Source organism: Symphalangus syndactylus, chromosome 15, assembly GCF_028878055.3.
Source record: "Symphalangus syndactylus isolate Jambi chromosome 15, NHGRI_mSymSyn1-v2.1_pri, whole genome shotgun sequence".
Taxonomy (NCBI): domain Eukaryota; kingdom Metazoa; phylum Chordata; class Mammalia; order Primates; family Hylobatidae; genus Symphalangus; species Symphalangus syndactylus.
The window spans coordinates 61,250,748-61,276,621 of NC_072437.2; the positions used below are offsets into that span (position 1 = coordinate 61,250,748).

The 25,874-nt window shown below is 37.9% G+C and overlaps 1 protein-coding gene and 1 long non-coding RNA gene across 8 annotated transcripts in view; one reads left to right on the plus strand and one right to left on the minus strand.

Moving 5' to 3' along the window:
• DIAPH3 (diaphanous related formin 3) overlaps positions 1 to 25,874 on the plus strand; it is a 507,090-nt gene that overhangs the window by 136,441 nt on the left and 344,775 nt on the right. For all 6 annotated transcript variants that reach the window (XM_055244170.2, XM_055244171.2, XM_063618797.1 and 3 more), the window contains 2 exons: positions 21,186 to 21,260; positions 21,349 to 21,418. In XM_055244170.2, coding sequence (XP_055100145.2) covers positions 21,186 to 21,260; positions 21,349 to 21,418 — 145 coding nt within the window. The remainder of the gene's footprint in view (positions 1 to 21,185; positions 21,261 to 21,348; positions 21,419 to 25,874) is intronic.
• On the minus strand, positions 12,224 to 24,897 carry LOC129463542 (uncharacterized). Of its 2 annotated transcripts, none has more exons than XR_008651221.1 (3): positions 24,747 to 24,897; positions 16,328 to 16,415; positions 12,224 to 12,636 (listed from the first exon to the last, which is right to left on the minus strand). It is a non-coding gene; the product is annotated as an uncharacterized lncRNA (long non-coding RNA). The 2 variants fall into 2 exon arrangements; XR_008651220.2 differs by lacking the exon at positions 24,747 to 24,897 and adding an exon at positions 24,231 to 24,330.

The window sequence follows — 25,874 nt, forward strand, 5'->3', positions numbered from 1 at the left end:
ACTTTTTGATGGGGTTGTTTGTTTTTTTCTTGTAAATTTGTTTGAGTTCATTGTAGATTCTGGATATTAGCCCTTTGTCAGATGAGTAGGTTGCAAAAATTTTCTCCCATTCTGTAGGTTGCCTGTTCACTCTGATGGTAGTTTCTTTTGCTGTGCAGAAGCTCTTTAGTTTAATGAGATCCCATTTGTCAATTTTGCCTTTTGTTGCCATTGCTTTTGGTGTTTTAGACATGAAGTCCTTGCCCATGCCTATGTCCTGAATGGTATTGCCTAGGTTTTCTTGTAGGATTTTAATGGTTTTAGGTCTAACATATAAGTCTTTAATCCATCTTGAATTAATTTTTGTATAAGGTGTAAGGAAGGGATCCAGTTGCAGCTTTCTACATATGGCTAGCCAGTTTTCCCAGCACCATTTATTAAATAGGGAATCCTTTCCCCATTGCTTGTTTTTGTCAAGTTTGTCAAAGATCAGATAGTTGTAGATATGCGGCATCATTTCTGAGGGCTCTGTTCTGTTCCATTGATCTATGTCTCTGTTGTGGTACCAGTACCATGCTGTTTTGGTTACTGTAGCCTTGTAGAATAGTTTAAAGTCAGGTAGCGTGATGCCTCCAGCTTTGTTCTTTTGGCTTAGGATTGACTTGGCAATGCGGGCTCTTTTTTGGTTCCATATGAACTTTAAAGTAGTTTTTTCCAATTCTGTGAGGAAAGTCATTGGTAGCTTGATGGGGATGGCATTGAATCTATAAATTACCTTGGGCAGTATGGCCATTTTCACGATATTGATTCTTCCAACCCATGAGCATGGAATGTGCTTCCATTTGTTTGTATCCTCTTTTATTTCATTGAGCAGTGGTTTGTAGTTCTCCTTGAAGAGGTCCTTCACATCCCTTGTAAGTTGGATTCCTAGGTATTTTATTCTCTTTGAAGCAATTGTGAATGGGAGTTCACTCATGATTTGGCTCTCTGTTTGTCTGTTATTGGTGTACAAGAATGCTTGTGATTTTTGTACATTAATTTTGTATCCTGAGACTTTGCTGAAGTTGCTAATCAGCTTAAGGAGGTTTTGGGCTGAGACAATGGGGTTTTCTAGATATACAGTCATGTCATCTGCAAACAGGGACAATTTGACTTCCTCTTTTCCTAATTGAAGACCCTTTATTTCCTTCTCCTGCCTGATTGCTCTGGCCAGAACTTCCAGCACTATGTTGAATAGGAGCGGTGAGAGAGGGCATCCCTGTCTTGTGCCAGTTTTCAGAGGGAATGCTTCCAGTTTTTGCCCATTCAGTATGATATTGGCTGTGGGTTTGTGGTAGATAGCTCTTATTATTTTGAGATACGTCCCATCAATACCTAATTTATTGAGAGTTTTTAGCATGAAGGGTTGTTGAATTTTGTCAAAGGCCTTTTCTGCATCTATTGAGATAATCATGTGGTTTTTGTCTTTGGTTCTGTTTATATGCTGGATTACATTTATTGATTTGCGTATGTTGAACCAGCCTTGCATGTGGGATGCATTTTTTAAACAGAGTTTTCGTTAGAGAGATGTGCCTACTTATACCTCTTAAAGGCATTTTTTCAAGATTACTTTCCAATAAGAAGACAAAAAGTATTAGGTAGGATATTAATATTCTTCTTTACCTCTTTATTTTGACACTGCCATCTATCTTCAAATATGCCTTCTATTATTTCTTAATTGCCATTCAGAGTTTGTAGTGTTTATGACAAGTAGCATTGCTTATTAAATAAATATTTGTTGAAAATACCTTCTAATTTTAGGTCATGTGACTGTCCTTTCTAAAGGCATGTCAAATTGATGAAATATTAATGAAAAATGTCCTGGAAGAAAGTAACTATTAATGTTTTCAAATAAGTATTAACTTTATATTTTCAAAGGACAAGCCATTACATTCTCATGCTTTCACAGTCCTTCCAAACCTAGCACCATTTCTCTAAGAGACCTCTAGAAAACTGAATGTTCCCTAGGGGTAGGAGGCTGCCTCTTTTGTATATTGTCATTCATTCTATAGCTTTTTTTTGGTTTATAGATGTAGCAAAATGTTGTATAAATATTTGGTTTCAAAGTGTATCTGTATCTTAAAAGCTTTGGCTTTGAATACAGGGTTAACAGTAAACAAAGAGCGCATGGAAAATTTATTACTTGCTTTTAACAGACACGTATCTTCTATAGATGGTAAATAAGAGCTGCTCAGCTGAATTTATAGTTGACCTGAGAGGGCCTGGAATTGTAAAGTGCTCCAAATCTATTTTTTAAAGTTATATCTATATCTATATATGCTGTACATATATACATGGCATATATACATATATGTATGGCATATATATCTGCCATATATAGCTCCCAGTTTATTTAAATATAAATTTCTATTTAAATGGCCAAGATTGACTATCTTTTTTAAAAAAAATTATGTTAACATGTAAAGTGAGTCACAATGTGACACAGAATCCAAAATCTTCATTTTTAATGCAGTTTCATATAACTACGAGAGCTCATTTATTTCTAGATTAGTTATATTCAACTACTCTATTAAAAAATAGATTTTGGACCCTATATTACTGATATTTAAGTATAACCGGGAGAAAATGTAGCTAAAACCTAATTATTTGAGCTGGGCATGGTGGCACATGCCTGTAGTCCCAGTTACTTGGGAGGCTGAGGCAGGAGGATCTCTTGAGTCCAGGAATTCTGGGCTGTGGTGCACTGTGCCAATCAGGTGTCCACACCAAGTTCAGCATCAATATGGTGACCTCCTGAGAGGGGCAGATCACCAAATTGCCCAAGGAGAGGTGAACTGGCCCAGGTCAGAAACAGAGTAGGTTAAACTCCCATGCTGAACAGTAGTGGGATTGTGCTTGTGAATAGCCACTGTACTCTAGCATGGGCAACACAGTGAGTCCCTGCCTCTTAAAGCAAAACAAAACAAAACAAAGCAAAACAAACCTAATTATTTGAAACTATCAGTTTACTGTTTAAAAGACAACAACAGAAGGTAGAGCGTTAAGCCAAAACAATTTGGAAAAAAAAACTCGTTAAACTTTACAGTTTCTTACGAATATAAAGGTAGAATATAATAAACTTTCTTTCTTTTTAATTGTTATTGCCTGTTTTCTGAGAATGTAAACCTTATGTGTTTATGGCTTTATAGCTATCAGTATGAAGTTATTAACTGAATATTTTGGTTTCTTTGGTTTCTGTTGAAAGATAAATATTTTCAATGAGATAAATTATTGAACTGCAGATACTAAAGCCTCTAGTTTTTAGTACTTTACATACAAAGAATCAGTATAGTTTATTCCTTAGATTAATTTTCTGGGCTTGTTATTATGTCTTAAAGTATTGCCAAGTCGGTTAAGTAAACGATTTTTAAAATGATGATGTTTATCTTGGTATTGCCTTACATATCTATACATGAAGAAAGGCCTTAATACAAAGGAAGGCATCACATTGACAATAGAAGGAAGTTTTAATTTTTATCATTCAGAAAACTTTTTAAGAGTAAAACTCTATCATTTAGATTGGTGATGGATTTCTAGTTCTTTTATTAGAGGGGCAGTATATATCTGAAAGGAGCAGGTACAGTTTATTTCAGCTTCTTGTATACTAAATTTCATAAATAATAATTGATATAGTTTGGATATTTGTTCTTGCTCAGATCTCCTGTTGAATTGTAATCCCCAGTGCTGAAGGTGGGGCCTGGTGGGAGGTGTTTGGCTCATGGGAGTAGATCCCAATGAATTTGGTGCTGTCTTTGCAATAGTGAGTGAATTTTCATGAGATCTGGTCATTTAAAAGTGTATGTCACCTCTGCCCACACTCTCTTTCTTGCTCCTGGTCTCGCCATGTGATGTGCCTGTTCCCCCTTCACCTTCCACCAAGCTTCCTAAGGCCAACCCAGAAGGCAAGCAGATGCTGGTGTCATGCTTCCTGTGCAGCCTGCAGAACCATGAGCCAATTAATCCTCTTTTCCTTAGAAATTACCCAGATGCAGATATTTCTTTATAGAAATGCAAGAATTGGTTAATACAGAAAATTGGTAAAAAAAAAAAAAAAAAAAAAAAAAAAAAAAAAAAAAAAGAGTGGGGCATTTGCTGTAAAAATATCTGAAAATATGGAAGGAACTTTGGTACTGGGTGATGGGCAGAGGTTGGAAGAATTTGGAGAGCTCAGAAGAATATGGGAAATAAGGGAAAGTTTGAAACTTCCTCGTGACTCGTTAAATGATTGTGACCAAAATGCTGATAGTAATATGGACAGTGAAATCCATGCTGAGGAGGTCTCAGATGCAAGTTAGGAACTTATTGGGAACCAGAGCAAAGGTTATGCATGGTATGCCTTAGCAAAGAATTTGGCTGCATTTTGCTTCTGCCCTTGGGATTTGTGGAAGGTTGAACTTCAGAGTGATTTAGGGTATCTGGTGGAAGAAATTTCTAAGCACCAAAGCATGCAAGATGTGGCCTGGTTTCTTCTAATTGCCTATGTTCCAATGTTGGAGCAAAGAAATTTATATTTGAACAGGAAGAAGATCATAAAGGTTTGGAAAATTTGCAGCCTGCCCATGTGGCAAAGAAAAAGCTCTTTTCAGAGAGGAACTCAAGAAGGCTGTGGAGCAACTACTTGCTAGACAAATTTGCATAACTAAAAAGGAGCCAAGAGTTAATGTCCAAGACAATGAGGGAAAAACCTTGAAGGCATTTCAGAGACCTTTGGCAGCCCCTCCCGTCACTGGCCCAGAGGCCTCCTGGGGAAGAATAGTTTTGAGGGCCAGGCCCCGGGCCCTGCTGCTCTCTGCAGCCTTGAGACATTGCTCCCTGCTTCCCTGCCACTCTGGCTCCAGCTTCAGCTCAAAGTGGCCCTGGTACAGCTTGGGCCACAGCTCCAGAGAGCGCAAGCTGTGAGTCTTGGTGTCTTCCATGTGGTGTTAAGCCTGTGGGTGCACAGAGTGCAAGAGTTGAGGTTTGGTAGCCTCTGCCTAGATTTTAGAGGATATACGGAGAAAGCCTGGGTGTCCAGGTAGAACACTGCTGTAGGGGCTGGCAGAATCCTCACACAGAACCTCTGCTAAGGTAGTACCAAGGGGAAATATGGGGTTGGACCACTTACACAGAGTCCTCAATGGGGCACTACCTAGTTGAGTTGTGAGAAGAGGGTCACTGCTCTTCAGACCCAAGAATGATAGATTCACCAGCAGCTTGCACCCTACACCTGGAAAAGCCATAGACACTCAATGCTGGCACCTGAGAGCAGCTGTGGGTGGTGCACCCTGCAAAGCCACAGGGGCAGAGCTACCTAAGGCCTTGGGAGCCCACCCCTTGTACCAATGTGGCCTGGATATGGGACACGGAGTCAAGAAGATTATTTTGGAGCTTTAAGATTTAATGACTGCAGGCCAGGTGCGGTGGCTCACGCCTAGAAGGCCGAGGCGGTGGATCATGAGGTCAAGAGATTGAGACCATCTTGGCCAACGTGGTGAAACCCCGTCTCTACTAAAAATACAAAAATTAGCTGGGCATGGTGGCCCGTGCCTATAGTCGCAGCTACTCGGGAGGCTGAGGCAGGAGAATCGCTTGAACCTGGGAGGCAGAGATTGCAGTGAGCCAAGATCGTGCCACTGCACTCCAGCCTGATGACAGAGCGAGAGACCCCATCTCAAAAAAAAAAAAAAAAAAAAAAGGTTTAATGACTGCGCTACTCGGTTTCAAACTTGCTTAGGGCCTATAGCCCCTTTGTTTTGGCTGATTTCTCCCATTTGGAATGGGAAGGTTTACCTAATATCTGTACCCCCATTGTATCTTGGAAGTAAATGACTTGTTTTTGATTTTACAGGCTTGTAAGTAAAAGGGACTCACTTTGTCTCAGATGAGACTTTGCACTTTGGACTTTAGAGTTAATGCTGGAATGAATTAAGACTTTGGGGGACTATTAGGAAGGCATGATCACATTTTGCAATTTGAAAAGGATATGATGTTTGGGAGGGGCTAGGGGCAGACTGATACAGATTGGATATTTGTCCCCACCCAAATCTCATGGTGAATTGTAATCTCTAGTGCTGGAGGTGGGACCTGGTGGGAGGTGTTTGGATCATGGGTCAGATCCCTCCTGGCTTGGTGCTGTCTTTGTGATAGTGAGTGAGTTCTTGTAAGATCTCATCATTTACAAGTTTGCCTCCCCACCCCTTCTCCAGCCAACACACACACTCTGGCTCTGGCCATGTGACGTGCCTGCTACCCCTTCACCTTCTGCCATGATTAGAAGCTTAAGGCCTTCCCAGAAGCAGAGTAGATGCTGGTGCCATACTTCCTGTACCACGTGCAGAAATGCGAGCCAATTAAACCTCTTTTCTTTATAAATTACCAAGCCTCAGGCATTTCTTTATAGCAATGCAAGAATGGCCTAATACAATAATGTGAAAGAAACACCCAAAAGAAGGTTAGAGCCACTGATGTCACCTGCAGTCCCTCTGCAGGGCTAAGTAGAAGTTTAGCCCATTTGAACAGAAGCCTGATAGAACTTTCTACAATGACAAAAATGGTCTATGTCTGTCTTGTTCATTACAGAAGCTGCTTACCACATGTGGCTGTTGAGCACTTGAAATATTGCTAGTGTGATTAGGATTTAAATTTAAAATTTAAATAGCCACATGTGTCTGGAGGCTACCCTATTGGACAACACATCTTTAGAGATCAGAAAAACATATTTCTTGTGCACTTGTTTTGAGCCTTTGTACTCTTGAGTCTATATGTGTGGCTGCTCTCTCCACTGTGCTATGAATTTCTGAGGAGGGGACCAGTTTGTGTCATGGTGAAGCCTTAATATGGGACTCAGGAGAGAAGATCAGAGTATATGTTAAATGGATTTGAATAGTAAAAACAGAATAAGGAGATTAATGCTTGAAATAAAGTAAAATACATGAACCTGTACTGCTCATTTTGCAAGACAGGAGAGCAGGTATTTCAAGTGTTGTTATGCATTCTCTGTTTGGAATACTAGATGAGGTGCAAGGATTTCTTTTCTTAAATTGTTCTGATTCCTTTTAGAGAGAAACATCTAACATGTGAAAGAATAAAGCTCTTAAGTTCCTGAGTATGTGACATGGATAACATGCCACTAAAACATAGCACAGGATTTTATAATCTATATATGCAACAAGTATTCCAAGGGCTATGCTAGGTACCACAGTAAATGAGAAGCATGTAGGAGAGAGAAACCTAGAACACAAATAAATAAAACAAAAAGGTATAATCAGTTCAGTAAAGAAAAAATGGGGACTGAGAGTGATTAACGGAGAGGTTTTTTGATTTAGCTGATTATAGAAAGTCTTTCTGAGGTGGTGGAGTTTGACACCAAAGGACAAGGAACTAGTTTAGAGAAGAGTGGGCAGAAGTACTGAACATGAGGTGGAAAAACCGTGTAGCAGAGGGATGGAGAGAGGAGAGGATGGTGGAATCCAAAAGGCTGTCAGAGAAGGTGGGCAGTGGCCAGGCCATGTGGAAGGTCATGGCCATAAAGCTCGTGGTAGGGATATTGGATTTTCATTCTATGGAAGTGGAGTCTGTTGAGGAGTTTCAAGCAGGAGATGAGCTATTCTGGCTTAACTTTCTAAAAGGATCACTTTAACTGCCACAGGAAGTGTATTAGTGTGTTCTCAGGCTGCTATAAAGAACTGCCTGAGACTGGGTAATTTATAAAGGAAAGAGGTTTAATTGACCCACAGTTCTGCTTTACTGGGGAGGCCTCAGGAAACTTACAGTCATGGCAGAAGGCAAAGGAGAAGCAGGCACCTTCTTCACAGCGTGGCAGGATGGAGTGAGTGGAAGCAGGGCAAATGCCAAATTCCCGTTATAAAGCCATCAGATCTTGTGAGAACTCACTCGCTTTCAAGAGAATAGCATGGGGGAAACCACACCCATGATCCCATTACCTCCACCTGGTCCTGCCCTTGACATGTGGGGATTATGGGGATTACAATTTGAGGTGAGATTTGGGTGGCAACAGAGACCCAAACCATATTAGGGAGAATTGATTGAAGGGAGGAGAGAGTGGACAAGGAGGTGTGAGATAGGAGGCTCTGGCAGTAGTCACATGAATTAGGAGGGTGGCTTGTATAAGGATTGTAGCAGTGGTGGGCCAAGGGATGGGTGAATGTTGCAGATAAATTGGAGGTAGAAACTGTAGGACCTGTTGATGGATTGGATATAGGATGTGAATGAAAAGGAGGAATCGAGAATAAGAGTTTTTTTTTTTACTTGAGCAAATAGGCAGATAGTAGTGCTGTTAACTGGGGTGGAGGAGGTTGTTACTTGTTCCGTGAATTTTGGAGAAGAAAAAAAAATCCCTTTTTCTTTGAGATGGAGTCTTGCTCTGTCACCAGACTGGAGTGCAGTGGCATGATCTCAGCTCACTGCAACCTCCGCCTCCCAGGTTCAAGTGATTCTCCTGCCTCAGCCTCCTGAGTAGCTGGGACTACAGGCGCACGCCACCACACCTGGCTAATTTTTGTATTTTTAGTAGAGATGGGGTTTCACCATGTTGGCCAGGATGGTCTCAATCTCCTGACCTTGTGATCCGCCCGCCTCGGCCTCCCAAATTGCTGGAATTACAGGCGTGAGGCACCATGCCTGGCCAAAAATATCCCTTTTTAACATGTTAAGTTTGACATGTTTAAAAGAGTATCACAATTTGAGACATCAAGCAAACCCCTACATATGTGGGTCTGGAGCTTACATATGTGGAGTGGAGATATTTAAGCCCTGAGAATGGATGCAATCCCAGTGTGGGCAGGTTGTATGGAGAAGGAAGCTAAAGATATAGGTGAGTGGTCAGAACAAGTTCTGAAGGACTCCAGGTTCGGAAAGTGTCCAGAAATAGGTGATCCAGAAAGGGAAGAGGAGGCAGAAACACAGACTGAAGAGTAGCCAGTGGGGAGGAGAACCCCAAACGCTGGTTTCTGGACCTAAAGGAAGAGTGTTTCAAAATAAGGGAGTGACAAACTGCAAAGCGCACTGCTATGAGGTGGGGCAAGATGATATTATTGGAACTGGCAGAGGAAGGTTGTTGGCATCCTTTTAGAAAATAGATTTTTTTGGAGTCTTGGTGGTAGAAGCCAGACTGAAATGAGATTGAGTGAACGGATGGCAAGAAGTGCTGACCATGCTTGTGATGAAATTTTTTGAGACCTTTTGCTATAAAAGAAAGGAGAGAAATGGGAACTAACTGGAGGGGTATCTGAGGTCAAGTGAATGGAACTTGGTGAGCACATGGAGAAATCAAATCAGTGAGATTTCAAAGAAGAAGGAAATGTGAATTGTCCTTGAAAGCTGAACTTGTTTCAGTTGTTACAAAGGCAGTTCTATGGAGGGGAGCATTATGAGTGCATTGCCACACAAAAGTAGCAATGAAATTTATAGAATCAAGGGAAGATCATGGATTTTAATAATTAGGACTGCTCTGACTAGCATTGGGTAGTAGTGACAAGAATTTAGGGTGGGGACAAGTGGTGAAAGGCCTGAAATGTGACCATAATGTCTTTTCCACATATATTGTTGGCAAATTAGTCTATATTTAAAATGAATAATTTAGTTCAATAATTCTTGAACTAACGATATTTAATTTGATACTAAGAAACTACCTATTAATATTTAATACATTCCAAATAAGATATTTCCTTTTTTATAATATGTTCCTTTTAATAGTGGACTTAAGTTTTGATTAGAGCACATACCAGTATCTGTGTTTTAAAATCTATAGTTCTTTTACTGTTTTTTTCATCTAAAGGTCAAGAACTCTTGTTTCTTGTGCTTTGTTTTTTATCATTCCTGTTAACCTGGTTTTATTTTCATTTTTTTTGGAATGCTTTCTCTAGATATTTTATGCCTTTCAGTATGTTATAGCCAAAAACAAACTAGAAGAATACTACATTTATTACTGTGTTATCTTATCTGATATGAAAAGTGGGAATAAATGATTGTTTTTAAATATACAGTTTCTTTAAGAAGAATATTTCAAGAAAATATACATATTAGTGGTTGTATTTTGAAGGTTAGTAGATTTTATAATCTGAACATTATTTATAATAGTTCCTGAATTCCCAGCCTGGCTCTGTAATTTAGTGTAATTTGGGTGGATGGGCCATTGAATGGCATGTAGGTGTATGTTTGTCTTGCCCCACAGGGCATGCTAAGTGCTTTGTACTCCCTCCTAGAACTGTTCATTTTAAGTATTTAGTCACCTTGGTAAAGGTAGGTGAAAATGAAAGCTTAAAATAAGCTATAATTATATTCAGCATTGGTGATATATTACTCTGACAGAGGAATGTAAATTGGATCTAGATATTATACAGTATTAAAGCTGACCTTCCAAGTTTAAGGTATGAAATTTGTTAGTTTGTCACATGTGAGCAGTAATGTATTTTTTCTCCTTTTAAGAAGCTTCGTGTATTGATTTTAAACCATCTAGATTTGTGTTTCCCTAGGCATTCATGTAAGATTATCCTTTTGGGTAATTAAAAATATTTTTCTTATTACAAAAAATATAAGTTCATTATAGGACAATGAGAAAATACGCAAAAGCAAAATCAAGAAAAATGTATAATATTATCTACTTAAATAGACACTAACTTCTTGGAGGAGAGAGAGAGAGAGAGAGAGACACTGTCTACAGAGGAAGTCTTCCTGTCTAATACCGTTGGTTGGTTGGTTGGTTAAAAAAATTGCTTAAAGTATGTAATCATCAAATAAATGATTCAAATATACCCCAAACATTTTTTTTTTTTCAATCTAAAACATAAACATTTTTTTCTCTAGACATTTCATATGGAGCCCAGACCTTTACTTGGAGTGGGCAAAGGCTGATTGCATAAAGCATACTCATAATGCGTTGTCTTCCTGGTATTGGTGCTTTAAAGAAGAACAGGATCGTAAAGGCTCTGGCAAAGCAATCTGAATACAGAAGTATTCTTCTGCTGAAAAAAAATTTTTCTGGTACTGTGATTTCCCTTTAATATATAGTTGTGCCCACATTTGCTTCTATAGCAATTTAAAAAGTAATCTATTTTTAGCTTTCCAAATCATTAGGCTTAGTTTTCATAGAAAAAGTACCTCTTTCCCCAATTAGGTGTTATCTGTTTATATAATATTAATTATATAAATACAATAGTAAGTACAACTGTCAGGAATGGATTTGGAAAGAAACCCAACTGGTTCTGGTGGGAGCAGTGTGTGGGGATGTATGAGAGAGTAGAATTAGCTGACTAGGTGGAGGATGATTAAGAATATGTTTGTATAGCTACACATATGTACATACATTTCTTATATGTGAACAAAAACGTTTAAGAATAATAATAGAAAATGCCTTATATACCATTTCTGCTTTTTAAACTTCAGATATATGAGCATCATTCCACTTCAATATTGTAGGCATAGTTTTTTCTTTAAGTTTGGTTTTGTTCCTAGGCCCTAGCTAAGTGTGGTAGCCATTTTCATTGCTCCTCTAATATTCTCTGTTTATTTTGGTAATAGTGTTTATTGCACGCAGTTTTTTTTTTAATTGTCCTCATCTCAGTCCTCCTACAAATTTCTTCCATCAACTCTTTAATCCCAAATTATGTTTTTTTCTTTGTACTTACTACCCTTTTTCTCTTTTAATTCTTTTGCAATCAGGATTTCACTTCTACAGAATTATTTATAAACTACTCTTGAATTCATTTCTTTATAGTTCTTTTTAGCCCTTATTTTCTTTGACCTCATTTTAGCACTTGACTCTTGACCCTTCTCTTTTTGAAACTTCTTTCCTTTGGATTTGTTATGTCAGGTTTACTCGGTTCTCCTCTTACCACTGTCACTGCCTTTTTCTCATTTGCTTGGTGGGAGCTTCTGCCTGTTCTCACACTCTAACAGTGGATGTTTCAGACTTCTGTATGAAAGATAAGACTAAATCTACTTTTTCCTATTTTTTTTTCTAAGCACAACTAGAAATACTGGACATTATATGTGAAACAAATATAAGAAGACAGGCTAGGAACCTTGATATTTAAGGAACAATATGGCAGTGAGTTTGCTGGGTTGTCTTTCTGCCTTTTTGTCAGATTTGGAGGTGAAGAAGTCAGTAACCCAGAAGTGACAGTGGGCACAGAACAAAGAAGTCCCAACAAAAGCCTTCTCTCTTAAACCAAAGGACCGCAAAAATGGCAGCAAACAAGACAGAAAATGTTGGCAATAACTGCTCTGTATTTCTGCTAAATACCGCAGAAAAAAATCTGTGGCTCCATCCTCCCCACCACACCATCAAAAAGCAAAGTGGGTAGCCTGGATTTCTACCCACAGATGGCAGTAATGAGGCATTCTTCCCCTTCCCCACTGGCATTATGTCCAAAGAGGCAAATAGAGTCAGGGCTTTCACCACCACCCAGTGATAACAGATGTCCACATCCCCCTTCCATGGTGCTATTGTAGGTTACATGGTGAGCATAATGAGACAGTCCTTCTCTCCATCAGGGAGTGCCTAGATTCCCATCCATGTCAAGTGGTAACAAAGAATCTCTCTTGGACTTCTGTTTCCACCTTGCAGTAATGAGGTGGTGCTTTCTCTTCTTCCACTGGAGATGTGTCACAGGAAGCTTACTGAAATAAGAGGTTTATATAAGATTTAGAATCTTATAACACGATATCCCAAATTTTCAGGCTTCAGTATAAAAAATATGGTCATACCAAGAAGCAGGAAAATCACAAACTGAATGAAAAAAGACAATAGATGACAACACTGATATGACAGAGATGGTAGAATTATCTGACAAGAATCTTTTAAAAAGCAGCCATCATAAAAGTGTTATAATAGGCAAATAGGAATGTGCTGAAACAAAAAAAAAAAAATAGAAAGTCTCAGCAAAGAAATACAGGAAACTATTTCTTCTTTTAAAGAACCAAATGTAAATCTTAGAAGTGAAAAATACAATAACTGAAGTAAAAAGCTTGCTGGAGGGCCTCAAAAGCAAAACATGAGGCTGAAAGGAGAGAATTAGTGAACTAGACTATAGAATGATAGAAAGTATATAGTCTGGACAACCAGGAAAAAATAGATTGGGAAAAAATACATACAGAGTCTCAGGGAATTATGGGTCTATAACCAAAGATCTAACATTCTTGTCATTGGAGACGAGAGGAGAAAGAGGACAGGATAAAAAAGTACATGAGGAAATAATGGCTGAATAGGGTGGGCATGGTGGCTCATGCCTGTAATCCCAGCACTTCAGGAGGCTGAGGCGGCTGGACCGCCTCAAGTCCGGAGTTTAAGACCAGTCTGGCCAACATGGTGAAACCCCGTCTCTACTAAAAATACAGAATTAGCCTTGCATGGTGGCACGTGCCTGTAGTCCCAGCTACTTGGGAGGCTGAGGCAGGAGAATGGTGTGAACCCAGGAGGCGGAGGTTGCAATGAGCCGAGATCGCGCCATTGCACTCCAGCCTGGGTGACAAGCAAGACTGTCTCAAAAAAAAAAAAAAAAAAAAAAAAAAAAAAAAATGGCTGAATAGTTCCCAAATTTGGCAAAAGACATAAACCTACCTAAACTGAATCACAAACAGGATAAACTCAAAGAAATTCATACACAGACATATCACAGTCAAATTCCCGAGAACTAGGCTGGGCACAGTGGCTCACGCCTGTAATCCCAGCACTTTGGGAGGCTGAGGCGGTTGGGTGTCTTGAGGTCAGGACTTCAAGACTAGCCTGGCCAAGATGGTGAAACCATGTCTCTACTAAAAATACAAAAATTAGCCCGGCATCGTGCCGCATGCCTGTAGTCCCAGCTACTCGGGAGGCTAAGGCAGGATAATTGCTTGAATCCAGGAGGCGGAGGTTGCAGTGAGCTGAGATTGCACCACTGCCCTCCAGTTTGGGAGACAGAGTAAGACTGTGTCTCAAAAAAAAAAAAAAAAAAAACTGAAAACCAAAGATAGATAAAAACATCTTGAAAGCAGTGCCCAAATTGCCAATTTCATGAACTAAACAAGAGATATTACCAAGACATCAACAGGGTAATGAGGGAATACTTTGAACAACTTTAAATACACAACTCAACAACTTAGGTGAACTAGATCCGTTCTTTGAAAAACTACAACACACCCAATATGAAATAGATAATTTGGATGGCCATCTGACTATTAAGATAATTAAGTACCTTCTCCCCACCAAAAGGTCTTCAGGTGCAGGTGATTTCACTGGAGAATTTTACCACAAACTTGAAGAATTAATGCCAATTTTCCATAGTCTATTCCAGAAAATAGCAGAGCAGACAGCAATTAATTTTTTTAAATGAGGCTTGAATTACCTGATAGCAAAACCAGACCAATACAGTACCAAGATAGAATAAAACAAAACCAAAACCCTCAAACTTACAAACCAATGTTCATCATGAGTATAGATACAAAAATCCTTATATAATGCATTATATTGACAAGCAAAAGAGGAAAAGTCACTTGATCATTTGAATCGATGCGGAAATAGCATTTGACAAAATTCAACACTTGTTCATAATGAAAACTCTCAGAAAAGTAGGAATAGAGGGTAAATTCAGTTTTGTCCCTAGAAAGATCTATTTACATTCTTAACAATCTCTGCAGAATGTGGCCCTTTTTGGAAACAGAGTCATTGCAGTGTAATTAATTAAGATGAGGTCATAAAGGAGTAGGGTAAAGTCTTGATCCAGTATGACTTGTGTCCTTAAAAAAAAAAAGCAGAGATACAGGAAGAGTCCCATCTGATGACTGGAAGGATTGGCAGCTTCCATCAGAAGCTAGGAAGAGGCAGTGAAGGATTCTACCCAGAGTCCCAGGCAGCAGCCCTGCTGACACTTTGATTTTGAACACCTTGCTTCCATAACTACAAGATAATATATTTGTTGTTTTAAACTCCTCAGTTTGCTGCAGCCCTAGGAAACTAATACAGAGGGGAACTTTCTTAACTTGGTAAAGAGATCTACAAAAATCCTATAGTTTATATTCTATTTCTGATGAAAGACTAAATTCTTTCCCTCTAAGATAGATTGAGAACAAGGCAAGGATGCCTGCTTTCAGGACGCTTATTTTACACCATGGGGAAGTTCTAGGTAGAACACTGAAGCAAGAAAAGGAAATAAAGGCATGCAGGTCAGAAAGGTAGAAATAAAACTGTCCCTATTTGCAGATGACATGATTGTTTACATAGAGAATCTCAAGAAATCTATCAAAAACTCCTAGAACTTATCACTGAGTTCAGCCGGGTTGCAGGATTCAAGATAAAAATATAAAATTGTATTTCTATGTACTAGCAATGAACTTGTAGAAAATGAAATTAAAAACACAATACCATTCATAATTGCTCAAAAAATAATTGTAATTCTAATGAATTACCCATAGGACTTTTATGCTGAAAACTACAAAATAATGATGAAAGGAGTTAAAGAAGATCCAAATAAATGGAGACATCTAGTGTTTATGAATAAGAGACTCAACTCAATTTGCTTGTCCATTTGGGTTATTGGCAGAACCCAATTTCTTGTGGTTGTGGGATTAAGATTCTTGTTTCTTTTCTAGCTGTTCAGTTGAGGGCCATTCCCAGGTTTTTCAGTCCACCTACATTTTTTGGCTCTTCTTTGGCCTCCTTCATTTTCAAAACCATTAAAGGTAAGATGAGTCCCTTTTATGCTCTCAGAGCCTTGCTCTGTTGCCCAGGCAGTGCAGTGCAGTGCAGGCAGTGCAGTGGCACCATCTTGGCTCACTGCATTCTCTGCCTCCTGGGTTCAAGGGATTCTCCTGCCTCAGCCTCCCAAGTAGCTGGGATTACAGGCACTCACCACCACACCCGGCTATTTTTGTATTTTTAGTAGAGATGGGGTTTCTTCATGTTGGCCAGGCTGATCTCGAACTCCTGGCCTCAAGTGATCCACCCACCTCAGCCTCCCAAAGTGCTGGGATTACAGGCATGAGCCAGGGTGCCCATCCCTTTTTGTGCTTTGACTCACTTTCTTTCATCTCATCTCTCTAACCAAGCTGGGAAATTAAGAATTATATGATTAGATTGGAACCACCTGGATAAACTAGGGTAATTTTCCTATCTTAAAATCATCTGATTAGCAACCTTAATTCCATCTGCAATCTGAATTTCTCCTTTGCTACATGAGGTAATATATTCATATGTTCTGAGTTTAAGATGTGCAGATCTTTTGGTGGGCAAGGGTAGGATTACTCTCTTTACTACACATGCCTAGTCCTTTTATGCCCTCCCATTGCCCATGGCATTATATATGTGGTTTTTCAAGATCAAGCCCTTTCTTACCTGTTTGGTTTTATCTCTGATACAGCTTTCTCTGTTGCTCAGCACAGGCCATTTCTTTTACGTTTAATGTCTTCATGCATATGCCCTCCTGCTTAGAAAGAAAGACTCAGGTCAGACAGCAGATGCTTCGAAGTTCCCAAGAGAGGTAGATATTGTACCTTCTCTTCCCAGAGCACCATGATTATAGCATTTATTGCATTGTGGAAATAATTTTGTTCAACATTTGTTTCAACCACTAGTCTGTGATCTTTTCAAGGGCAGAGAACATATTTTGTTCAGTTTTGTATTTCTCATTCCTAGTGCAGTATCAAGAACACAGTGTGCCCTTTAATAAAGGCTGACCTGGCCAGGCATAGTGGCTTACACCTGTAATCCTAGCACTTTTGGAAGCTAAGGTGAGAGGATTTGCTTGAGGCCAGGAGTTTGGACCGGCCTGGGCAACATAGTGAGACCCTATCTCTACAAAAGTTAAAATTAGCTGAATGTGGTGACACATGCTTGTAGTCCCAGTTACTAGGAAGGCTGAGGCAGGAGGATCGCTTGAGCTCAAGAGGTTGAGGTGGCAGTGAGACATGATTGTGTCACTGTACTCCAGCCTGGGCAACAGAGTAAGACCCTGTCTTTGGTTTTATCATCTTTGATTCAGTATGGATAAATAGCAGTTCTGAAATTGCAGTTGAAGTTTCTAGCTTGAAGGTTGAGACAGGTTCAGTAATGGTGTGGAGATCTGTCATCTCTTTGTGTTTATTTCTGCATGTATAAAGGCCACAAGCCTGGTTATCAGCAGACCTAGATGTTATTTCTCAGTGACTGTAACCTCTTATATGTAACAATAGAAGGGGACTTAGTTTCATTCTAAAATGATTTATTGAGTGCTCAGTCTATCCCATGCTGGAATAAATATGATATATAAGAAATGGTCCCTATACTCAAGGAGTATGCATCAGGTAAGATTGCTCTTATGATCTGGTATGTTTATTCCACATCATAAGGGAATAATTCCAAGATTAATTCCATTATAATTCATGATGGGTTTGTCTTTCCCTTTCTATGAGCACATCTGGGAAGAAAGGTAATAACTTTAAACAAAACAAAGGAAGGGTAGGAGGGTCAGTCTTTGGGAAAAATACTTGAGAGTGCTTTGTTCCTTTTGGCCAGGAGGTAAATCTGAGACCTGATTGTTGCCTCTATTGTTCAATGAGGTGACTGACTGTATTTGCTTCCTAAAGCCAACAACATGTCAGAAACCACTTTATACACTTTCAGTTTCATCCTGTGTTTCTGGAAGTAGTAACTGAATTTCAAAGTCTAAGCTGCTTTTGAACATTTAAAGGCGGGTTAAACATTTTAATTCTGGGAACCTGTTCTCCCTCTCCCTCTGTTTGTTTTTTTTTTTTTTTAATTTTTGTTAAGTTTTATTACCTCTTCATCTCTTCTTTTCTCCTATATTGAGACCCCTACTAGGAAGTGCTAAAGGGTAATATACTTAGAAGTTTTCCTTGAGGCAATTAGAAGAGTTTAATATTTCCTGTTACAGAATTTTAAGAGGTAGATTTAATATTTAGCACGCTACGGTTGCTGTTTTAAAGCAGTTTTTTTCTGATACAAATGTCATACTGATCTCTATGTCATTTCTATTCATGAAGAAGAAACATGCATATTTATCCATGAATGCAGTTTATAGTTAAACCACATAATCCCTGATGGTACTGTGCTGACAGGCACAGGAGAAATAGTGCAGATTTTAGTTCGTGGAGATAGATCATTTATAGATGAGTTGATAATTTTTTTCTAGGTTGCTTCTTACAGTGATGATGAGAAATTTTTTCATTTTTGTAGAAAGCTATGGATCTCAATAAACCTCTGTCAAGACTACAGACCTACCTACTCAATATCACTTTTTATCTTGAACATCTTTTCCAGTGGAAATAGGAAGTGATATTCGTACCCCTATCTTTAAAAATAATATTGCTGAAAATAGTAGGGGTGAGGGTGAAACACTTGAGATTATTGCTTTGTGAGTGATACCTGTTAATACAACAGTATGTTGAGTTTGCAAATTTTTAAGAAAACAGGGAGATGTTTTATGCATATTTATTTTTAATCTTTTTAATAAGTACTTTTGTTAGCTTTCTTTTAATTCTTATATCATTTCTTTGGTTGTCAAGTGTCTCAGTTTTTTTTCCCTGTACCCTGTCCCACTTTTCTTGTTTTTGACATGTTTTATGAAATATAATGTGTAATCTGGCTTGCAGAAGGCCATTGCCCAACTCTCATTTTATTGTTGTTGAGAAATTCCCACAGTGACTTAAAAGATTGTAATAGATGAAGTGATTTGGTTTAATGCCTCTTTACATGGAACTTTAATAAGTTTTGTTTTTTAGAGAATTAGTTTATATATAAAATACATGAGTAGGCATAAATTTTATTTGAATAGTTCATATTCTGTAGTTTAGAAGAGAGTTACATAGTGGATCTAGAAATAGTTGACTTTAGACCGTCTATGAGTCCCACTATTCTAGTTATAATTATGTTAAGGGTAATACATTTTAAATAGCTATTTTTTATTATTAATTATGTAGATCAGAGAACTTACTGATTTACATGGATTTGTATTTCTTAAATTTTATAGTGGGTCATAATATAAGCATATTAAGTGTAACAAAGTCTTTTTGTTATATTAACATAATTTAAAATTACTTTGCCTATTTTGGTGTGAGGCAGTTTGATGAACAGTGATTTTATTCTTCACAATGATTAAAGGTGATAGCAGTATGAATAATCTGAAACCATTTATATTGGCTTTAGAATATCTTTGTGGCTATATTTTTGAATATGGATATTGTTGAAAATTTACTTCAAACAAAATATTGAAGGCCCTCTGTAAAGTATTAAAGAGGAGTGCCTTATGAGCAGTCTCTCTCTATGCATCCCAATGTCAGCCCAAGTAAAACTCTCAGATTGCTCCTCACTTGCCTGCTGCATGTGAAATAGGAATAAATTCAGAATAGGATGCCAACAAGGCAAACAGTTAAGTGAGATGCTGTAGTTGTTTTCATGAAACATGAAAACAGGATTCAAAATGCCTACAGGTAATCTGTCTGGCGCTAATAGTGAAGAGTAAACCCTTCACTTTTGAAGTAGCAGCCTGGTTTGAAAACAACCTCTGTTTAACTTTTTTCCTTACCTTAACTATAATAGCAATCTTCAGTCTTTTACAAGAGAGTATCTTTCCTGTTTAAGTGCATTTTAAAAATTAGTTATTTCATGGCTTTCACTGGCAAGAGATGAGTAAAATATCGTCTGACAAGAGATTGCCAATCTAAATGGCAAATTTCTTTTTCTTTTTTGTAAAATCAGAAATCCTCAACATTGATAGGTGTCAAGTTGTATTTACAGAAATGTGCAAATGAAGAAGCTGGATTTTAATCAATATTTGTATTTTTTATATAAATATGTTGCATTTGGTTTTTATTCTCTTGTTTTCACTGGAAATGTATCTTATGGAAAAAATGATATTTTGGTATTTTCTGATATATGACTTAAGCTTGTTTTTATTCTTTATAATGTTCTGTTTTTCATTCCTTGAATTTTTTTTTTTTTTTTTTTGGTGATGGAGTTTTGCTCTTGTTGCCCAGGCTGGAGTACAATGGCACGATCTCGGCTCACTGCAACCTCCGCCTCCTGGGTTGAAGTGATTCTCCTGCCTTAGCCTCTCCAAGTAGCTGGGATTATAGGCATGCACCACCACCCTTGGCTAATTTCGTATTTTTAGTAGAGATGGGGTTTTACCATGTTGGTCAGGCTGGTCTCGAACTCCTGACCTCAGGTGATTTACCTGCCTCAGCCTCCCAAAGTGCTGGGATTACAGGCAGGAGCCACCGTGCCTGGCCAAAATTTTGTTTTTAACATCTTGCTGTTCAAACAGTACACATACACATACATAAAATCACATATATAAGTACAAATAAATACACACACATATATCTTTTCTTTCCTTCATTCTTTTGGTGACAGATTATTATCATTGTATTATTTATTGGCCTAGGTTTACTAATCTCCACTGAAAAAAATTATTCATTTCTGCCGAGGTAGTTTTCCTGTAATCCAGGCAAGCTGTTGTCTAGTGACAGTAATGTTCTAGTTATGTAAAGGCCTGTGATTGGGTCAGTGGGTTTATGGGACAGATTTGGTTTGGTGAACATGGAGATACTCATTTAAAACCCAGTGATGCAGTTTTGTTTTTGTTTTTGTTTTTAAGCAACTGAACTTTGAAACTTAGGAAATTCTTAACATTTGTAGGAATGTAGTTCAGTGGTTGGGGAAATTCTGCTAAAGCATCTCTTTTTTTTTTTTATTAATTTTTGCCAGTAATCTTTTTCTTTATGTTGATCTACATCTTTCCTCCATAGATCTTTACTCACTTGTACAATTTGTCTTCTTTGGCATAGCCCCAAATGGGCTGTAATTAGTGGTATGCTGGTAAATGTTTAGAGCCAGCTCTGGGTGCGTGGGTGGGGGAGGCTCTGATTGGTTTGCCAGTTTCTTTGGTGTGAATACTTTCACTGTGGCTGATTTCAAGCTACCCACGTGATGTCCCTAAACATGAAGCATGGAAGAGGTGGGCACAGTCTGCTCTTACAAGCTTGTGCAAGCAGAGTTTAGTACACTATTGGCATATCCATCTTTGCTTCTTTCACAACTAAGATGAGTCATGAATAATTTTTATATATGGTGTTATTCTTATGTTTTAGTTACGATTAGGAATATAGCAAATATAAAATACTTGTAGGTATATAACATGATAACACAAGCTGCATTACTGACAATGCGTAACTATCTTTTTTCTGTTTTTCAGTTGGGTGGAAAGCTTTGGACATGAGGGGCTTGGATTATTACTAGACATTTTGGAAAAACTGATTAGTGGAAAAATGTAAGTATTGCTAATAATTATTTTCAAGTAAGCATCATTCATATGTCCAATTATAATTCCAACACTGCTATTTTTTATGTCAATACAGCCAAGAAAAAGTTGTAAAGAAAAATCAACATAAAGTCATACAGTGTCTGAAAGCCCTGATGAATACGCAGGTATGTACATAGGTAATTAGTATCTGTCCATCACCAATTTTGTAATATATGATTTTTCAGTTGCAGTAAAGTGATGATAAATTGTTCTGATGTGTTTTTCAGTACATGATGGAAAAATATTGAATTTTATTGAATTCTAGTTTCAACTGTCTTGCAATAGGAGAAACTTGATAATGAATAAACCTCTTCTGGTGCTGAACTCCTCATGAATAGGTTAATTATCTCTCCCCACCCTTTCCTCCCTCTCAACCCTGCGCACCCCAACCCCATCTTCTTTTTTTCTCTCCCCCCACCACCCTTTCTCTGCTTTTTTGTCCTCTTCTTCCTCTTTTCTTTCTTCCTTCATTTCCTCTCTTAACTCTCAAAAGTACGGCATGAGTCAGCTTTAAGATCATGATTATTAAATGTGAGCTGCAATAATATTTATTACCAAAGGTTCAAGTTAGGAAGATTTCTTATATTCTAGGAATTTAAAATCTACAATGAAATTAATGTAAACAGATATAAGCAGGTCTCAGAAATAGAGCAATGATGCTTAACCCAAGTAATATTGAGAACAAACGTAATACGGAGGAATTTGCATAGTTAAAGAGGTTACATTAGAAGGGAGAAACCTGCCGGGCGCGGTGGCTCACGCTTGTAATCCCAGCACTTTGGGAGGCCGAGGCGGGCGGATCACGAGGTCAGGAGATCGAGACCACAGTGAAACCCCATCTCTACTAAAAATACAAAAAGTTAGCCAGGCGTGGTGGTGGGCGCCTGTAGTCCCAGCTACTCGGAGAGGCTGGGGCAGGAGAATGGCGTGAACCCTGGAGGCGGAGCTTGCAGTGAGCCGAGATTGCGCCACTGCACTCCAGCCTGGGCGACAGAGCGAGACTCCGTCTCAAAAAAAAAAAAAAAAAAAAAGAAGGGAGAAACCTGCTTGTGGCTCTCACCTATAATCTTACCACTTTGGGATGCTGAGGCAGGAGGGATTGCTTGAGGCTAGGAGTTTGAGACCAGCCTGGGCAACATAGTGAGACGCTGTTCTCTACAAAAAGTAAAACAAATAGCTGGGCATGGTGGCACATGCCTGTAGTCCCAGCTACTCAGGAGGCTGAGGTGAAAGGGTGGCTTGAGCCCAATAGTTTGAGGTTATAGTGAACTATGATCGAATCACTGCACTCCAGCCTGGGAGACAAAGTGAATCCCTGTCCTTAAGCAAAACAAAACAGAACAAAAAAACTAGAAAAAAAGAAGAATTCTTAAGCTCTTTACTGAAGTTAGATTTTAGGTTTGTCTAGCAATGTTTCTTTTTTGCTTTTATACTGTTAACTGCAGAAATTAGCATTATCCTATGCCGTTTCTTTAAGCTGCAGCATCTAAACACATTTACGTCATGATGTGTGAAGTAATGATAGGTGTTTAAGTTGCTGTTAGACAGCAGGGGAGGAAATTTTACCTGTGGTGGTACGATTATTTTTGTTTTGTAGCAAAACCATCTGTATATTTCTGATTAATTTTAATTTATAATATTTTGCCCTATTCTAATTTAAAAACAAACTTTTATAGGGCTACATACTTAAGTACTAGTATGTAAATTATTAAGATTTATATTTATTTTACTAAATGTATTAGCAAATATTTATATTTTCTAATTATTTTTATCTTATTAAACTATGTATTTTTAAGCATTTTCTGGAGCTAAGCTTTCTGTTTTTAACCAATGAAATATTTTTTCTTCCTTGCCTCCTCTAATCAGATATTATTTTCAAAGAAAATATGTGATGTAGGAATCACAACTCCTTTCTATGCTGAATTCACGGTTCTTTGAAAATCAGATATTAGATATATAAGGTAGCTTTTTACATATCTGTTTTAAGAGTAAATGAATGAAAGAATCAAATTGCTGATAAGGAGAGGTCTTTCCCACTAAGTACATAGAACTGGTTTAGGAAGCCCTTTTTAAAGTGAGAATATAGAAATTGGAAATTTCACTGGTGATGGAAAAGCCTAAAGTAGAAAAAATCTAGGAATTTTTTTAAACCAAAGGGGCATTTGGATCATAATTTGAATTTAAGAAGAATATCATGGTTAAATTAAGGTGGTAAATAGAAGATAATATTCTTACTTTGTTTCAGAATGAATCTGAGGAAGAGTGAACTTTATTTTCTAATTAATATACTATTTTTCTCTTAAGAGATTTTTGTTGCTTGTAGTTTATATACGTGGAGCTATAAAATATTGCCATTTTATTTGGTGCTTTTATCTGTGTTATTAAGAATAAAAAGTTAAGTTATTGGTACTTAGTATTATAGTGTCTGAACTCTAAACCTAGCAATATGTGAAATTTTTGGTTAAGTTTTTTTTCCCTTCAAGATTGGTTAATGGTTTTCTTAATCTTTATTTGATCACATCTATAAGTACAAAATTTGTTAAACCTCACTTATACAGTCTTTATTAGCATTCATTGAATGATGAAAATATAAGTTTTGAGAAGAAAAAAATGTGGTGCCTTATTTGGTACTAGTAATTAATTATACAATTAATGAGCAAATTTGATAACATTACATGAAAGTGAATTTCTTATAACATTAAATTGTACTAAGAATATTTTCTAAATGGAAGAGAATTTTAATTGCCTAGGGGAAAGAAAAGATAATAAGGATGAAAAGTTAGTATATTCAAATTGAAAGGTAATTAGAACAGAGGCTTCAGTTTGGTCAGTTAACTTTGTGTGTGTTGCTTTGAAGAGTGCACCCAAGGTGGGGGTGCTTTGCTCCTGAAGCCAGCAACTTTACCCACATTATTTCTGCTACTGGGATTAACTCACTGTGGGTGGCTACTCAGCACCAGTAGTCATGCTGTGTGGGTCCAGATGTTGGGCATCCTACATGAGGATTTAGAGCATTAACTTTCCTCTACCTAAAACATCATCTTCAGTGCCTGAAATTCCATCTATTAGCTAATAATAGGCCTCATGTGGAGTGCAGGTAGAACCTGGCATTGATCCTCAGTTTAGAACAGGCCAGTTACCATATTGTCCGGAGTGGGTCCTTGACATTCAGGAAAGATACATCCTTAGACCTTTCAAAATTTGTCATGCTTCTCTAACCTAAAACAGCCCTCATTAAGTGCACTTTAATCCAAGCACTGGTAAGTTGACAACTTCTCACACAGAGTCAACAGTTTTTGTTTTGTTTTGCTGTGTTTTTTTTTTAATAATTGAGAGTAATTTATACAAGTAGCAATTCTGTATTTATAGATACTGAGTAGTAGTAATTGGCCTCATTCCAGTCTTAAAATGAGTGTGACACATTTTTGCATTACCAAAATCAGAGCATGTTACCTGTGATGGACTTTTGGGGTCACAGGATGATGGTTAAAACTGTGAAATCAGAGTATGCTCCTATTTCACCTTTCATACATGATAGGTTAGGGCCAGAGGGCTTGACAGAGAAGGCAGGTAGTATCACCTGGAGGAAGTCATTATGAGTCACCTTGGGTGGCTGGAGGAGTCACAGGATTCTGATTCTAGAAGGGCAGGTGTTAGCTAAGGATAACCAGGTAGGTGGGAAATGAAGGGGAAATGCTAGAGGCAAGCTTTACTCAATTCCCAGATTTATTAGGACAGAGCCAGCTCTTCTGTACTTGGTAATCACTGACTGACATTCTGAAGTGGATCTAAGTGGTACTTTATAAACCTGACAATTCCCTGGAATGATTATCAAGGCATATTGATAGTTTCTGGTCCTGTACCTGCCTTTTCATTCTTTTTCCAGTTAGGTAATAGCCCAGGCTATCATAAAAGTTAGTATTTCCTGAGTGTTTAGCTGTCTTGTTGTAAACTTTTCCCTATTACTAACAAGACAGAGTAATCTCTCCAAAATTCATATTCTTGGGCCCTTGGCCTTTCCTTGTACTCTCTCCATTGTTCTGTGTTTCTTAGATGGTGGTTTAAAGTAAATACAGTATTTCAGCCTAGTACAAGGTTTCTTTGCATAAATGGCCATATACAAGATAGGAAAGTTATAAATAGGATTTTATCACAATCAAAGTACTTGGATCTAAGCTGGTTATAGATTCAACTTCGATGCTTACATGTAGTGCTGATTTTGAGTTTAGTTCATAGGCCTGTAATTGGGAATAAGGCCCTTTTTTAGTGTTTGGTAATAACTCTGATTAGTCAATTCTCATGCTTTAGTAGGATCCTCTGAGATGCATGCTAGGTAAATAGTACTGTTTTATTGTTTCTATTCGTCCTCTGTATTTTGACAGTTATCTTTCATGGATACATCATTAACATAACTTATCTTCTAATTGGATTTGACTTCCTGGCAGTAGTAAATAAACTTTATCCTAATCCCAATCGTCCCATTTATAGAATGAGTTTACAACTGCATTGTTTTCCTTATAATAAATACCATTGTGATTAGAATACCTGTGCCCATTGTGGCAGTTTCTACATGGTATCTGC